Source organism: Thalassophryne amazonica, chromosome 16 (genome assembly GCF_902500255.1).
Source record: "Thalassophryne amazonica chromosome 16, fThaAma1.1, whole genome shotgun sequence".
NCBI classification, from domain to species: domain Eukaryota; kingdom Metazoa; phylum Chordata; class Actinopteri; order Batrachoidiformes; family Batrachoididae; genus Thalassophryne; species Thalassophryne amazonica.
In genome coordinates, this window is record NC_047118.1 from 19878205 (window position 1) to 19896394 (window position 18190).

An 18190-nucleotide genomic window follows, 5' to 3' on the forward strand; every position below is an offset into this window, starting at 1 on the left:
AGAATAACTTCCTGTGATTAAAAAAATTTTTTTTTTTTCTGTAGTAATTAGTTGTTTTTTGTTTTTTTTTAAGTTTGCTGTGTTTTGGAGAAACTTTTATATAATTACACTGCAGCTGGTTATCCTGCATTATTTTTGTCACTATTTTTTGTAAATACATTTTCTCTGACTTAAACATTTACGTATGGACCTGAAGCTGCTTACATTTATAAAAGCATCTGACATTTACACTTGAGATTTTGTCACAGAATTCTGCAGCCACATTAATCATGTGACTGTGTTCCTGCAGCATCTGTCTGCACCTGTGTGAAGTTATGAATAAATCCACATTTTAAACAATAACTGGGACACAACTGCGGTGCCGCCCGTCTCACCGGTGTCAGCTGGGCAGGGCACAGCTCATACAGCGCCCCCCCCAAAAATTCCTGAAGCTGACAGTTTAGTGACGGATCCAGGAATGACAGCGACAGACGCGTAGGAGGGACAGTGTGGGAGCGGTTGGTGTCAAAAATGTATAACTGTGAAAATTAGATGCTTGTTCCAACTTCAGTGTCACTTTCTGTGAAGTTGGTCTGTCACAATGTCAAACACTACATAAATCATTGATCGTTTTCACACTTCATTCGTGTCAGAGCTGTGTGACGATGGGCAGGAAGGCAGATCGACCAGCAGCTCCGCTTACTCCTAGTACTTTTTTCATTTGAAAGCTTTTGTGTAGGTTTTGAGCTCCTGTGTGTAACAGCATAGCAGGAGTGAAACACACAGTGGACATGTAAACCAGCAGTTGGCAGATCTGGATAATCTACAGGTTCTCTGCAGTGTGCGTTGAGGGAGAACAGTTCTACTTTAAGTTTAATAAAACCTGAACTGGCAACACATCAAAAGAAAGTGGGGGGAAAAAACACTGCCAGCTCATGTATCTTTATGACATCCTAATTTTAGGTGCATGTTAGCTACAACAACAGTGACTCCGTCGTGGAGTTTGGTACTTACATCCAGGAGATGACGGGTGTAGAGGCCGCTACCCGACAGCTCCTCATAGCCGCCCGTCAGGTGTGTAGCACGGTGCAGGGTATCCACCTGTTTGAGACAATTACACAACCATAAACCTCAACACAACCTCCAGAAAAACTACTAAAGGCATCACATCATATATTAGAAACAAAACAATCCCTGAAGGAGCTTCAGCTTCCACCCATCTCTGCTGGATGCATCACCAGTCCGCTTTTAAACAGCACTTCTGTCGAATTCGACTGCAGTTGGAGCCAAAAAATAAAAACCACACAGTAATTTAGACTTTTCATTTCCTGATAGTGTTGTGCCCAGCAGCAGAGATCTGTGGTTCACAGCAAAACTGTACTAGTTCTATGATTTATTAGGAACAACAATCATGAGAACAGTTTGAGGAAATGTCTTCTTGGCAGGTGAGAGGGTGGATGGGTGGGATGAAGGTCAAGAAAAACCAAAGAGGTAAAAGACATGAGGCCGTGGGAGGGCTGGAGGTACAGGACGGTCTAGATTTTGGGATGCTACAGAGTTGTTTGGTTCAATCCCTGTCCCTGACAGGTGGGCATGGGCCAGCAATAACAGGATTTAAAAGGAAGGAAAGTGATACTCAAGCTACTCTAGGGGAACACCTGTAGACTCTACATGTATTAAAACAGTCTACAACAGCAACCCCTGCTCCACTGATGAAGCGATAATTATTGGGGTCAACGTAGGTCAGGAGCTGCATTATATCTTTAGTTTGTGTGTTCACAACATGGGAGGAGTTTATGAGGACAAAGGTAACACCAGGACAGACTATAAGGTAAGGTCAAAGGAGCTAGACTACGGGGGAGGGGATCCAGAGGCGTGGACGTTTAAAAAGGACTGAGGTCCATTTCACAGATTTCCCCATGTCCTACCTGCGACTGTAGTGAGGGGGCGATGATGAGACCCTCCCCATTAAGTGACCGAAGGCCAAGGTAGGCATCGCCTGTGTGAGATAAACTGTGTGACCCTGAAGGCAACGTATGCAGCCAAAACCCTACAGCTGTGCAAAGGCGCCCAAATCACCCGTGGCCATGGGCACAGACTGGCTGACGCGCACTATCGTCTTGTGACATTCACCATTACAAGAGTCAGTGATTTCCACTAGCTGACATGCATCAGCTGCACACACTGACTGCAGGATTATTACAAAAACATTTTCATGACGTTAACCTGAAGCCTGTGCAAAGGAAGGAAGGATCTGTACATGACAATTTTATAACTGCAACGACAAAAGCTTGTTTTTTGTTATATTGCAGATTTGACTTCAGGGACCTGTGCTACGAAGCGGGGTTAACTTACTCAGATGTAACCCAGGGTTAACTTCTTAAACCGTGGTTGACTAAACCTGGTGTTCTCAAGTGGTGTTAATCGGTACTACGACGCTGATTAAGATGTTGATTTGTTGAACCTGTGTTAACCTAATTGGAGTTTGTGCGCGTTCACATAAAAGGGGCAGGTTGCAGCGCACGTCACCATTTTTCAATGATAGCGCGGTCACCTTACTTTACCGAAGAAGAATGCACGATTATTATGCAGAGCTACGAGGAACTGAAATTAACGTTAAGGGGGAAATCGAACACATCGTCTGCAAATAAAGCAAGACAGGCTTGTTGGCAACGTATTGCTGATCGGGTAAATGCGTAAGTACAAGTCAATTGTTCTCCAAATCTGTTACAGATGATTAACCTGTGGAATGACTGATATGTGTAAAATAATGATCTTCTTTCATTAATTACGCCCAGATGCAACACGATTCAGAAGTGGGCATAGGCCTACTAACAGATGTTAGGTTAATTTAATGTTTCCTAAATAGGCTACCTACCTAAGGATTTAAAGCCATTAATGGTCATTCTGTTAACATAGTTACATATACAACCCCTGGCAATAATTATGGAATCACCGGCCTCAGAGGATGTTCATTCAGTTGTTTAATTTTGTAGAAAAAAAAGCAGATCACAGACATGACACAAAACTAAAGTCATTTCAAATGGCAACGTTCTGGCTTTAAGAAACACTATAAGAAATCAGGAAAAAAAATTGTGGCAGTCAGTAATGGTTACTTTTTTAGACCAAGCAGAGGGAAAAAAATATGGACTCACTCAATTCTGAGGAATAAATTATTTCCATATGAAAGTGAGGTACAAACTGACACTCACTATCGCCAGACAAAGTTTGATCCTGATCTGATCTGGATTATGTGGACATTTAAATTTAATACTGTAAAGCCCATTTGGTAACATTTTGAATTATATCTCAATAAAAAGTGCCCCAATCACTCTCATTTTTCTGTTATGGATTTACCCACACCACCAAAATTGGATGGAGGTTCCAATTTTATGCCTGTTTGTCTTCCAGTTATCAGTCAGAAACAAGTGCCAAAAAATGACAAATTGTGCACAGTAGATATAACCAATGCCCTGTGAAAATTATCTGAAAAAGAATTCAGTAACCAAAAAACCTGATTACACCACAAAAAAACCTTTAATTCAACTGCATGAACTACACATACTCCTGATATTTGATCACATCTAATTTAGCTGATGAAAAGACACTTTTAACAGGACTATGACCTTGAAAATTTTTTCCAAGGTAAAAATTTGTGTTGGCGGAGGTTTGCACTCTTTGAGTGCGATGCTCTAGTATTAAATGTACTACATGTGCTTTGTATTCAGGCCTGGGCGATATGGCCACAAAAAAAACATTGACAATATATTTTTCTACATTGATCAATATTAATATTTATCACAAGATATAATTTTATTCATTGTAGGGGCAATGCATGCTTTTATTAAGTCCTTCTACAGCCCCTGGCAAAAATTATGGAATCACCGGCCTTGGAGGATGTTCATTCAGTTGTTTAATTTTGTAGAAAAAACCAGATCACAGACATGACACAAAACTAAAGTCATTTCAAATGGCAACGTTCTGGCTTTAAGAAACACTATAAGAAATCAGGGGAAAAAAAAATTGTGGCAGTCAGTAACGGTTACTTTTTTAGACCAAGCAGAGGGAAAAAAAATATGGACTCACTCAATTCTGAGGAATAAATTATTTCCATATGAAAGTGAGGTACAAAGTGACACTCACTATCACCAGACAAAGTTTGATCCTGCTCTGATCTGGATTATGTGGACATTTAAATTGAATACTGTAAAGCCCATTTAGTAACATTTTGAATTATATCTCAATCAAAAGTGCCCCAATCACACTCATTTTTCTGCTATGGATTTACCCACACCACCAAAATTGGATGGAGGTTCCAATTTTATGCCTGTCTTCCAGTTATCAGTCAGAAACAAGTGCCAAAAAATGACAAATTGTGCACAGTAGATATAACCAATGCCCTGTGAAAATGATCTGAAAAAGAATTCAGTAACCAAAAAACCTGATTACACCACAAAAAAACCTTTAATTCAAGTGCATGAACTATACATACTCCTGATATTTGATCACATCTAATTTAGCTGATGAAAAGACACTTCTAACAGGACTATGACCTTGAAAATTTTTTCCAAGGTAAAAATTTGTGTTGGCGGAGGTTTGCACTCTGAGTGCGGTGCTCTAGTATTAAATGTACTACATGTGCTTTGTATTCAGGCCTGGGCGATATGGCCCCAAAAAAACATTCACAATATATTTTTCTACATTGATCAATATTAATATTTATCACAAGATATAATTTTATTCATTGTAGGGGCAATGCATGCTTTTATTAAGTCCTTCTACAGCCCCTGGCAAAAATTATGGAATCACCGGCCTTGGAGGATGTTCATTCAGTTGTTTAATTTTGTAGAAAAAAACAGATCACAGACATGACACAAAACTAAAGTCATTTCAAATGGCAACGTTCTGGCTTTAAGAAACACTATAAGAAATCAGGAAAAAAAAATTGTGGCAGTCAGTAATGGTTACTTTTTTAGACCAAGCAGAGGGAAAAAAATATGGACTCACTCAATTCTGAGGAATAAATTATGGAATCACCCTGTAAATTTTCATCCCCAAAACTAACACCTGCATCAAATCAGATCTGCTCGTTAGTCTGCATCTAAAAAGGAGTGATCACACCTTGGAGAGCTGTTGCACCAAGTGGACTGACATGAATCATGGCTCCAACACGAGAGATGTCAATTGAAACAAAGGAGAGGATTATCAAACTCTTAAAAGAGGGTAAATCATCACGAAAAAAAGATGCTGGTTGTTCACAGTCAGCTGTCTCTAAACTCTGGACCAAATACAAACAACATGGGAAGGTTGTTAAAGGCAAACATACTGGTAGACCAAGGAAGACATCAAAGCGTCAAGACAGAAAACTTAAAGCAATATGTCTCAAAAATCGAAAATGTACAACAAAACAAATGAGGAACGAATGGGGGAGGAAACTGGAGTCAACGTCTGTGACCAAACTGTAAGAAACAGCCTAAAGGAAATGGGATTTACATACAGAAAAGCTAAACGAAAGCCATCATTAACACCTAAACAGAAAAAAAAACAAGGTTACAATGGGCTAAGGAAAAGCAATCATGGACTGCTCCCCTCCACAGCATGTCTTTTTCCTGGTTCTCTCCCTCAGCCCCAACCAGTCCCAGCAGAAGACTGCCCCTCCCTGCTGGAGGTTTCTTCCTGTTAAAAGGGAGTTTTTCCTTCCCACTGTAGCCAAGTGCTTGCTCACAGGGGGTCGTTTTGACCGTTGGGGTTTTACATAATTATTGTATGGCCTTGCCTTACAATATAAAGCGCCTTGGGGCAACTGTTTGTTGTGATTTGGCGCTATATAAAAAAATTGATTGATTGATTGATTGATTGACTGTGGATGACTGGATGAAAGTCATATTCAGTGATGAATCTCGAATCTGCATTGGGCAAGGTGATGATGCTGGAACTTTTGTTTGGTGCCGTTCCAATGAGATTTATAAAGATGACTGCCTGAAGAGAACATGTAAATTTCCACAGTCATTGATGATATGGGGCTGCATGTCAGGTAAAGGCACTGGGGAGATGACTGTCATTACATCATCAATAAATGCACAAGTTTACATTGATATTTTGGACACTTTTCTTATCCCATCATTTGAAAGGATGTTTGGGGATGATGAAATTATTTTTCAAGATGATAATGCATCTTGCCATAGAGCAAAAACTGTGAAAACATTCCTTGCAAAAAGACACATAGGGTCAATGTCATGGCCTGCAAACAGTCCGGATCTTAATCCAATTGAAAATCTTTGGTGGAAGTTGAAGAAAATGGTCCATGACAAGGCTCCAACCTGCAAAGCTGATCTGGCAACAGCAATCAGAGAAAGTTGGAGCCAGATTGATGAAGAGTACTGTTTGTCACTCATTAAGTCCATGCCTCAGAGACTGCAAGCTGTTATAAAAGCCAGAGGTGGTGCAACAAAATACTAGTGATGTGTTGGAGCGTTCTTTTGTTTTTCATGATTCCATAATTTATTCCTCAGAATTGAGTGAGTCCATATTTTTTCCCTCTGCTTGATCTAAAAAAGTAACCGTTACTGACTGCCACAATTTTTTTTCCTGATTTCTTATAGTGTCTCTTAAAGCCAGAAAGTTGCCATTTGAAATTACTTTAGTTTTGTGTCAAGTCTGTGATCTGCTTTTTTTCTACAAAATTAAACAACTGAATGAACATCCTCTGAGGCCAGTGATTCCATTAATTTTTGCCAGGGGTTGTATATCACTTTGGCATGGAGGTTATCCAACAGGACAGCCCCATGTGGGGAGAAAACGAATGTGAAATATGTAATTATAGTAACTGTATATTAGAATATTTAGAAAAATCAACCAAACCAAAGCAACCCTTATGTGGCTGAAATAAGTGAAAAGAAGGTGAGCTTAGAGTGGACTACACGATAATGGGTATATGAAATAGGCCGAATAGAACGGCTATACCTGCACATTGATACTGTGAAAAAGATTTGCGACTGACATAATCGCCCTCGTGCTCTCCCAGGGGTGCACTGATTAGGATTTGCGTGCAATCAATGGCTCCTATTACTCTTGGGAAACCTAGGAGAAATTGTTATTGATAAGCCCCACTTCGCCTAATTAATAGACATGCATTAGACCTATTTTGATATTAGTAATTACCCGCGATTGCATAAAACCCTTCTTTGATTTGCACTGCGGATAAATGGCCAGGGAAAACGACAAATGCATCCAAAAGTTTAGATAGAGCAAGTACTACCTTGCGAATCATACGACATACAGTATTCTTGCTCAGATGTTCAGCATCACTGATGGAATACATAAATTGTCCACTGGCAAAATATCTAAGCGCAAGGCACATTATCTGCTCGATCATCAGGGCATTGCTACGATGGGTGATGTTACAGACGTCTGGCCCGATCAGCTGACAAAAATAACGAATTTCCTCGGCTGAGAATCTATATCTTTCATGGAGAATATCGTCTGGGTATGTCAGCGGATTCTGGTGGTCTTTAAAAGCCCTCGCCCTGCAAAGAGAGCCACTCACAATTTGTGCCCCAATATCAAACGGATCATCCAGGTAGGCCGGCATTGTCTTCGGAGTGATTGACGGTGGATGGGCGGTACTTATAAAGGGAGTGGTTAAGCGAAAACCTCAAGCTAACCTAGAACATAACCTGCTCATAGCAGGTTTGGCACACAGCGTAAATTGCCATGGCAGCATACCTCGATCAAAACCTATCCACCTTTCGTAGTACGGGTTAACCGGGAAGTTACTCCGGATCTTAATCCAATTGAATATCTTTGGTGGAAGTTGAAGAAAATGGTCCATGACAAGGCTCCAACCTGCAAAGCTGATCTGGCAACAGCAATCAGAGAAAGTTGGAGCCAGATTGATGAAGAGTACTGTCTGTCACTCATTAAGTCCATGCCTCAGAGACTGCAAGCTGTTATAAAAGCCAGAGGTGGTGCAACAAAATATTAGTGATGTGTTGGAGCGTTCTTTTGTTTTTCATGATTCCATAATTTTCCTCAGAATTGAGTGATTCCATATTTTTTTCCCTCTGCTTGTTCTAAAAATGTAACCGTTACTGACTGCCACAATTATTTTTCCTGATTTCTTATAGAGTTTCTTAAAGCCAGAAAGTTACCATTTGAAATGACTTTAGTTTTGTGTCATGTCTGTGATCTGCTTTTTTCTACAAAATTAAACAACTGAATGAACATCCTCCGAGGCCAGTGATTCCATAATTTTTGCCAGGGGTTGCAATGCTAAGTCAGGGCAAGAGGCTTCTCCCTGAGTTTTGCTTGACAGTGACTTAAGTGCATAAAGTTATCTGTTCACACTATGGAGCCTCCCTGTCTTTTTTGTTTTGTTATACTGACACTGATACATATACCTCATAGAGTTACATATAGGAAAACTAGAGGGTGGACTCCCCACTAATGTAATGCTACCATGCCAACATGGGGCCACTAGCAAAGAGGGCAAAAAGGACATGAAATACCCGGATGTACAATACAGCATGCATGTTGAGTGAACAGGATTTATGCAACTACATACATAAATGTCATTTTTTTTTCAAGACAAAACCAAACATTACTCATTGGAGAAATTAGTAAAAAAAAATTATTATAAGTCTCTATCATTGATTGAATCCAATAATAAAAGTAAACGACCCACAGTTTCAGCCGTCAGAACCTTATCAACCTCGGTCTGAGGTACAAATTGTCAGTTACAAGCGAATTCCACCAGTACCACAACATCCCGGAGGACATAACGAGAACACTGGGCTCTCCGTGGATTACCAGCCTGCCCAGCAGGCGGAGAAGGCGGCGTAGAGACAGGAAGCAGAAGTGAGGATGTCGGTCCGGCTCCGATGCTAGGCTACGTAAACAACCCCACAGGCCAGCATTACTGAGCCTCTTCCTCTCATACGCCAGATCCATCACCCACAAAATGGACGAATTGCAGCTACAGATGGCTACAAACAGCTTTGTGCGGAACTGCAGCGATATTTTCATCACAGAGAAGTGGCTTCACCCGCTGATCCCCGACGCTGCAGTCGAGCTAGCAGACCGCACGCTACACCGGCAGGACAGAACCAGTGATTCGGGTAAGTGCAGAGGTGGAGGGCTCTGTGTTTATGTGAATCGCGAGTGGTGCTGTAGCAGCAGGGTCATTGACTCTCACTGTTCTCCTGATTTAGAGGTGCTGGCAGTCTCGTGCAGACCTTTTTATCTACCAAGGGAGTTCATAGTAGTCGTTGTGTTTGCTGTTTACATCCCACCCGATGCTAACGTTAGCACGGCCCTTAGCCTCTTGCTTGCCTGTGTAAATAAACAGCAGCTGGCCCACCCGGATGGCGTTTGTATCGTTGCTGGTGACTTCAGCCAAGCGTGTTTAAAGACTGTGCTCCCTACGTTCGTCCAGTACGTGAAGTGTGCCACCAGAGGGGAAAATACTTTGGACCATGTCTACTCAAACATAAAACATGCGTACAAAGTCACTCCCCTCCCCCATCTCGCGGGATCAGACCATCTCTGCCTGTCCCCCACCCACGTACACCCCCCTGCTGAGGCGAACAAAGCCACAACGAAAGACTATCCAAACCTGGCCTGAGGGAGCGCTCTCCCAGCTACAGGACTGTTTCTCATGGACTGTATGGGATTTATTTTCCAGCCAAAACCTGCAGGAGTACACTGACACCGTACTCTCTTACATTAAGAACTATGTTGACACTGTCACCGTCAACAAAAGGGTCAGGGTTTTTCCAAACCAGAAGCCCTGGATGACCAACGCAGTCCAGTCCCTATTAAAAAGCCGCAACACTGCCTTTAAATCAGGGGACAGGGCCCTGTACAGTGCGGCCAGGTCTGATCTGAAAAGAGGCATCAGAGAGTCCAAGGCTGCCTACAAGAAAAAGATAGGGGACCACTTCGATGTGAATGACCTCAGAAGGACGTGGCAGGGAATAAATCATATAACCAACTACAGAAGCAGCAACCCAGGAAATGCTAGGTCTGACACCTTGCTGGCAGAGGAGCTGAATCGCTTCTTTGCCCGCTTCGAAGCAGACAGACCAGCAGCAACTCCACACCCACCACCCTCCTGCACTGGCACGCTAACACTTCAGGAACACCACTGAAGTGCTGAAGGCGGTGAACCCCAGGAAGGTGGCCCGCCCCGATGGTGTACCTGGAAAGGTACTCAAAGCGTGCACTTACCAACTGGCTGGAGTTTTCACCTGCATCTTCAACCTGTCCCTGTCGCAGGCCATCATTCCACTCTGCCTCAAATCCTCCACCATCATTCCAGTCCCAAAGAAGTCAGCAGTGGAGAGCATAAATGACTACAGGCCTGTTGCACTTACGCCTGTGGTCATGAAGTGCTTTAAAAGACTGGTCTCTCAGTACATCAGAGCCTGTCTGCCTCCCACTCTGGACCCCCACCAGTTTGCCTACAGGGCAAACCGCTCCACAAAGGACGCTATCACCACAGCTCTCCATACCGCGCTGAGCCACCTGGAGCACCAGGGGAGCTATGTGAGGATGCTCTTCCTGGACTTCAGCTCAGTCTTCAACCACATCATCCCGGAGATCCTGGTCCAGAAACTGACACAACTGGGCATCTCCACCATCCCCACCATCACACTCAGCACCGGCTTCCCCCAAGGTTGTGTACTAAGCCCCCTCCTGTTCACCCTTTACATGCACGGCTGCTCTCCGACCCATCCCACAAACACCATCATAAAGTTTGCGGATGATACCACCGTGATTTGGCTCATCTCAAGGGGGATGAGACTGACTACACAGATGAGGTAAATCGCCTGACATCGTGGTGTTCAGCTAACAACCTGCTGCTGAACACCACAAAAACAAAAGAAATAATCCTGGACTTCAGGAAGAACAGGGCTGACCCAGCCCTGCTCTACATCCAAGGGGACTGTGTGGAAAGGGTCAGCTCCATCAGGTTCCTTGCAGTGCAGCTCTCTGACAGCCTCTCCTGGACTGCCAACACCACAGTGGTGGTGAAGAAAGCCCAGCAGCAACTCCACTTCCTGAGGGTGCGCAGGAGAAACAATCTGGAGGAGAAGCTGCTGGTGTTGTTCTACAGAGCCACCATCAAGAGCATCCTGACGCACTGCATCACAGCGTGGTATGGGGGGTGCTCAGCACCAGACAGGAGAGTGCTGCAGAGGGTGATCAAAACGGCCCAGAGGATGAATGGTTGCTCTTTGCCCAGCCTGGAAGACATTGTCAGCTCTTGCTACCTCAGCAGAGCTACCAGCATCTGCAAAGACACATTCCACCCCAGCAACCACCTGTTTGACCTACTACCCTCCGGCCGACGGTATAGGTCCATCAAAACTAGGACAAACAGACTCAGGGACAGCTTTCTCCCCAGAGCGATCACTGTACTGAACAATAACAAATCACTCTAATCTGCACTTTTCAAGTTTCTTGTGCAATATCTGTAAACCATGTGCAATTTTCCCGTACAATATGATTCCACAGTTGTATATAATTCTTGTTTTACATTATTTAGTCCACATTTTATTTTATTTTATCTTATGTTTATCTAGTTGTACATATACTCTGAATAATTTATTGTTAAATTTTATTATCTTTCATTTGGCTAAACATGACTTGCACCACGGAAAGCACCTTTTTGGAGTTGCACTCAAATCTCGTTGCAATGCAAATTACAATGGCAATAAAGGTGATTCTGATTTCTGATAATGTTTCAAAACTAGTTTCTTTTATAGACAAATTTGATCTGCAAATGTTCGGTTGCCCTAGATTTTATTTTCTTTTATTATATGTAAATAATACACAATAAGCCCCTTATGTTCTTTTACTTTTTCCTTTCATGTGTGCAGCTATTTTAAGATTTTGTACAGTACCTGTTTTGTTTGTATTTGATGCATAGCTGTACCTACCTGTTTTTGATTCGCTCTTTTAATTAAAATAACATTATTAATTAAATTACAATTTAAAAAAAGTTCAATTTCTTGCCTTCTTAGCAGAAGTAGCGGGGTTTCAGGATCATAGCACCCAGACTTAACACTGACATGGAAACACACTCGTGACTCGATCATCGCTAAACACAGCACGGTGCATCATGCAATGCAAAGTAAATCCACGGATAAATTCTCGTGATGCCGTTGTCCCAAGATCCTAATGACATGAAATTTCCAGCTTTGCACAAAATAATGCTCGAAGCACACTCTGGATTAAAGAGAGTGAATGCATAGTACATGCATTTACAGTAGTGTTCAGAATAATAGTAGTGCTATGTGACTAAAAAGATTAATCCAGGTTTTGAGTATATTTCTTATTGTTACATGGGAAACAAGGTACCAGTAGATTCAGTAGATTCTCACAAATCCAACAAGACCAAGCATTCATGATATGCACACTCTTAAGGCTATGAAATTGGGCTATTAGTAAAAAAAGTAGAAAAGGGGATGTTCACAATAATAGTAGTGTGGCATTCAGTCAGTGAGTTTGTCAATTTTGTGGAACAAACAGGTGTGAATCAGGTGTCCCCTATTTAAGGATGAAGCCAGTACCTGTTGAACATGCTTTTCTCTTTGAAAGCCTGAGGAAAATGGGACGTTCAAGACATTGTTCAGAAGAACAGCGTAGTTTGATTAAAAAGTTGATTGGAGAGGGGAAAACCTATACGCAGGTGCAAAAAATTATAGGCTGTTCATCTACAATGATCTCCAATGCTTTAAAATGGACAAAAAAAACAGAGACGCATGGAAGAAAACGGAAAACAACCATCAAAATGGATAGAAGAATAACCAGAATGGCAAAGGCTCACCCACTGATCAGCTCCAGGATGATCAAAGACAATCTGGACTCTGGAGTTATCTGTAAGTGCTGTGACAGTTAGAAGACGCCTGTATGAAGCTAATTTATTTGCAAGAATCCCCCACAAAGTCCCTCTGTTAAATAAAAGACGTGCAGAAGAGGTTACAATTTGCCAAAGAACATATCAAATGGCCTAAAGAGAACTTTGTGGACTGATGAGAGTAAAATTATTCTTTTTGGGTCCAAGGCCCGCAGACAGTTTGTGAGACGACCCCCAAACTCTGAATTCAAGCCACAGTTCACAGTGAAGACAGTGAAGCATGATGGTGCAAGCATCATGATATGGGCATGTTTCTCCTACTATGGTGATGGGCCTATATATCGCATACCAGGTATCATGGATCAGTTTGGATATGTCCAAATACTTGAAGAGGTCATGTTGCCTTATGCTGAAGAGGACATGCCCTTGAAATGGGTGTTTCAACAAGACAATGACCCCAAGCACACTAGTAAACGAGCAAAATCTTGGTTCCAAACCAACAAAATTAATGCCTCGCAGATGTGAAGAAATCATGAAAAAATGTGGTTACACAACTAAATACGAGGTCTGTCAATAAAGTATAGGTCCTTTTTATTTTTTTCCAAAAACTATATGGATTTCATTCATATGTTTTCACATCAGACATGCTTAACCCTCGTGCGCATGCGTGAGGTTTTTCCACGCCTGTCGGTGACGTCATTCACCTGTGAGCACTCCTTGTGGGAGGAGTCGTCCAGCCCCTCGTCGGAATTCCTTTGTCTGAGAAGTTGCTGAGAGACTGGCGCTTTGTTTGATCAAACACATCGAAGTGGACATGGTTCGAAAAATTAAGCTGGTTTTCAGTGAAAATTTTAACGGCTGATGAGAGATTTTGAGGTGATACTGTCACTTTAAGGACTTCCCACGGTGCGAGACGTCGCGCAGCGCTCTCAGGCGCCGTCGTCAGCCTGTTTCAAGCTGAAAACCTCCACATTTCAGGCTCTGTTGATCCAGGACGTCGTGAGAGAACAGAGAAGTTTCAGAAGAAGTCGGTTTCAGCATTTTATCTGGATATTCCACTGTTAAAGGAGATTTTTTTAATGAAAGACGTGCGAACGGGTCCGCGCGTCGGGACGCAGCCGGCGCGGTGCGTTGGCACAGGAAAAACACCTCCGTGTTGATAACCATTTGTAAAATCCAGGCGACTTTTGATGGCTTTCAGTGGAGTGAGTATATGAGAAATTGTTTAACAGCTGGACATGTTCCAACTTGTCCTTAAGGCTTCCAACAGAGGTGTTTTTCCTGTGGCGGAAAATTGTGGCTACTATTATTCTGAACACTACTGTAAGTAAAATCCGTCCAAGTAAAATCTGTCTGAAAACACGACAGCACAATCACACCATGTCACTTGTAGCATTGAACTGTGCGGTAAACGGTCAATTCAAACATCGCTTTTTGCCCTCTGCGGTAATGGCGGCACATGCTCCTTTTCGGCACATGACCAGGCATGACTCCGCTCTCTAGCTTTCCTGTATGTAACTCTATGATATACCTACAACTACAATCCTCAGATTACCTCTTTGTCAACAATTTGAGTCTGGTCTGCTTGAGGTTTCTTCCTCAAATCATCAGAGGGAGTTTTTCCTTACCACTGTCGCCTGCATGCATGCTCTGGGGGTTAGTAAGGTTAGACCTTACTTGTGTGAAGCGCTTTGAGGCAACTTTGTTGTGATTTGGTGCTATATAAATGAAAATAAATTGAAAATTTAAATAAATTGAAACAATTTCCTCAGCTTCAGAAGAAGATGCAAGTTCACTTTCACTGTTTCTTTTCATGCCCCTCCCTCGCCAGGTCTCCCCCGCCCCTGTCTTTTTTCAAACGCCCTGTTTCTAGCACTTGCTTAGGTAGCTCAAACAGCACTTTGTGGAAGGAAATGGTCATGTATGTCTCAAAATGGCAGATGTTTTTCTCATGTTTATTTTGCCTGTGTCTGTGGTTGCTGGGCCCAAAGCTTCTCGTCACTATCAAGATAATTTCATCCTGATACATGATCATTATCACGCCCAGCATTATTTGTAATTGTGTAAAACTTAACACATGCTCTTTATAATGAATAAAGAACCATGGCGATCTTTAGCAGAAAATAAAAGACAAACTGATTCAAGAAAACATCAGGTTAGTTTTTCCAAATGTTATTCCATGAATATCAGACAATGGATGAAATGGGAATACTGACTGACAGAGAAGCAAAGATCAGGACTGCCATCAATCACTACACAATACTCAGCTGTTCACATGAACTAAAATGTTGAACACACCACAGACATAATAACAAACAGTTTTCCATTATTTCACTCGTCATGCAGCTTTTAGATAGAATATAATTTGACTAGAAAAAGTAAAACACTAAAGATACTAAAGTACATCGTCCTTAAAAACAAAAGTACACATTGGTTCTGTAACTTGATAACATCAGGACAGTAGACAGTTAATTTCAACATTTTTCCTCCTCGGTGGACACTGGAGATCTGGATATAATGAAGGTCTTAATGTACATTTTATTTATTCTTTCTCACATAAAAATTTTGTTGTACTTACTGTCTAAATTTCAGGTTGAACAACAGACTAATTTCAAGATGAATTGCTTTGTTCATGCAGAGATACACTATACAACCCCAATTCCAATGAAGTTGGGATGTTGTGTAAATATAATATAAACAGAATACAATGATTTGCAAATCCTCTTCAACCTACATTCAACTGAATACACCACAAAGACAAGACATTTAATGTTCAAACTGATAAATATTTGCTCATTTTGAAATGGATGCCTGCAACACGTTTCAAAAAAGCTGGGACAGTGGTATGTTTACCACTGTGTTACATCACCTTTCCTTCTAACAACACTCAATAAGCATTTGGGAACTGAGGACACTAATTGTTGAAGCTTTGTAGGTGGAATTCTTTCCCACGCTTGCTTGATGTACGACTTGTTCAACACTCCGGGGTCTCTGTTGTATTTTGTGCTTCATAATGCTCCACACATTTTTAATGGGCGACAGGTCTGGACTGCAGGCAGGCCAGTCTAGTACCCGCACTCTTTTACTACGAAGCCATGCTGTTGTAACACGTACAGAATGTGGCTTGGCATTGTCTTGCTCAAATAAGCAGATGTGTAAGTTGTCCATGCCATGGGCACTAACACACCCCTATACCATCACAGATGCTGGCTTTTGAACTTTGAGCTGGTAACAATCTGGATGGTCTTTTTCCTCTTTTGTCCGAAGGACACGACGTCCATGATTTCCAAAAACTATTTGAAATGTGGACTCATCAGACCACAGCACACTTTTCCACTTTGCCTCTGTCCATTTCAAATGAGCTCGGGCCCAGAGAAGGCGGTAGCGTTTCTGGATGTTGTTGATGTATGGCTTTCGCTTAGCATGGTAGAGTTTTAACTTGCACTTGTAGATGTAGCGACGAACTGTGTTAATTGACAATGGTTTTCTGAAGTGTTCCTGAGCCCACGCAATGATGTCTGTTTTTAATGCAGGATAGAAGGTCACGGCATTCAATGTTGGTTTTCGGCCTTGCCGCTTACGTGTAGAAAGTTCTCCAGATTCTCTGAATCATCTGATTATATTATAGACTGTAGATGATGGAATCCCTAAATTCCTTGCAATTGAACATTGAAAACATTGTTCTTAAACTATTGTACTATTTTTTCACGTAGTTGTTCACAAAGTGGTGATCCTCGCCCCATCTTTGCTTGTGAACGGCTGAGCCTTTTGGGGATGCTCCTTTTATACCCAATCATGACACTCACCTGTTTCCAATTAACCTGTTCACCTGTGGAATGTTCCAAACAGGTGTTCTTTGAGCATTCATCAACTTTCCCAGTCTTTTCTTGCCCCGTCCCACATTTTTTGAAACGTGTTGCAGGCATCCATTTCAAAATGAGCAAATACTTGCACAAAAACAATAAAGTTTATCAGTTTGAACATTAAATATCTTGTCTTTGTGGTGTATTCAATTGAATATAGGTTGAAGAGAATTTGCAAATCATTATATTCTGTTTTTATTTGCATTTTCACAACATCCCAGCTTCATTGGAAATGGGGTTGTAAATAAATGTAAATAGAGTTCAATAGACTATTCAATAGACTTCACCTCAGTCTATAAACCAGTCATAACCAATTACTTGTTTGACAAGAAAAATAATTAATGGAACAGTTAATTATGAAATGGGGACTAGCTCTAAAATATCATGTTCCCTAATTTTATTAATCTCTCTTTTACTCTCTTTGCACTAAAATGTATTAATCGGTCAGTGATGTTACACTCTATTTTTACATTCATTTTAAAAGTGGAATCACTTATTAGATGTCCCGTCTCAGTGGGAAGTGATGAAGCAACGTGCATTATGTAAAAATATTACCGCAATTAGAAATACCAATAATACAACAAATACTTTTAGGCATTTAACTACGTATAAGTTTAAGTTGTGTTGTATGAAATATTACGTGCACATAACCAACCTAACTTTAAGCAGTTAGGCTGAGATGATCAGGGCTGTGAAATGAAAATTGTGAAATCTGAGGAAAATTCGCAGGGGGTCTGGGGGACCTGGAATAATTTTCCTTTTAACTGTAAACCAAATTTTGCATTAGCTCAGAACAATTAAACTACATAAAATTCATGAAGACTGAAAAGACTGTTAAAGTATTTCAAAAACCACAGCTAAAGCTTGTAGAATATTTAAAAAATCAGGGTAAAATATTAATAACATACCTTATAGTAAAAAGCCACACATTCTTGTGTAAATTCCTGTAAAGCCATGCAAAGCCACAATGTCACAATGCCACAATGCGGAATCCCGCGGATCTGCGGAGTTTTCACAGCCCTGGATGATGTTCCTTGTGCAGAACTTGTTTGCCTTCAGACAGTCGATACCCGCTTTGTGTTTCAGTACTACTGAGAATAAGACCTAATCGGTAGTGACAGGAACTAGGGCCTGGTAATGACAAGTGGCAGGTTGTGGGGTAGATGGGATGGAACATATGGTACCTGAGTTGGGCGTGGCTGGAGAGTTAGCCTGGCTAGCCTGCGCAGACACATTGGCAGCATCCACCGCTGTTTTAACTGCGTAGAGGTTCGCTTCCTCCTGGAACTTACCAATGTTCTTCTTGTAGCGTATTCTCTTGTTGCCAAACCAATTAGAGACCTGAGGGACAGGTGGACGTTTGGTATTAATCATTCACTTAGCAGCCACAGTCTCATGATTATAACAGCTGTCCCACCTTAAAATAGTCACACACAGTTTTTCTATCATTTTAGCATCATTTGCAGGAACACCAGCAGCTAGCATA

General features: G+C 41.6%; 1 protein-coding gene across 5 annotated transcripts in view; it reads right to left on the bottom strand.

Moving 5' to 3' along the window:
- Positions 1–18190, bottom strand: part of pbx4 (pre-B-cell leukemia transcription factor 4) — a 122422-nt gene that overhangs the window by 390 nt on the left and 103842 nt on the right. For 2 of the 5 annotated variants that reach the window (XM_034189794.1, XM_034189796.1), the window contains 3 exons: positions 17997–18045; positions 1873–1978; positions 1710–1842 (listed from right to left, as the gene is read on the bottom strand). In XM_034189794.1, coding sequence (XP_034045685.1) covers positions 1743–1842; positions 1873–1978; positions 17997–18045 — 255 coding nt within the window. In that variant the 3' untranslated portion in view covers positions 1710–1742. Of the gene's footprint in view, positions 1–993; positions 1081–1709; positions 1843–1872; positions 1979–17888; positions 18046–18190 lie in introns of those variants that run through there. The other 3 variants (XM_034189795.1, XM_034189798.1, XM_034189797.1) reach the window with 2 other exon arrangements.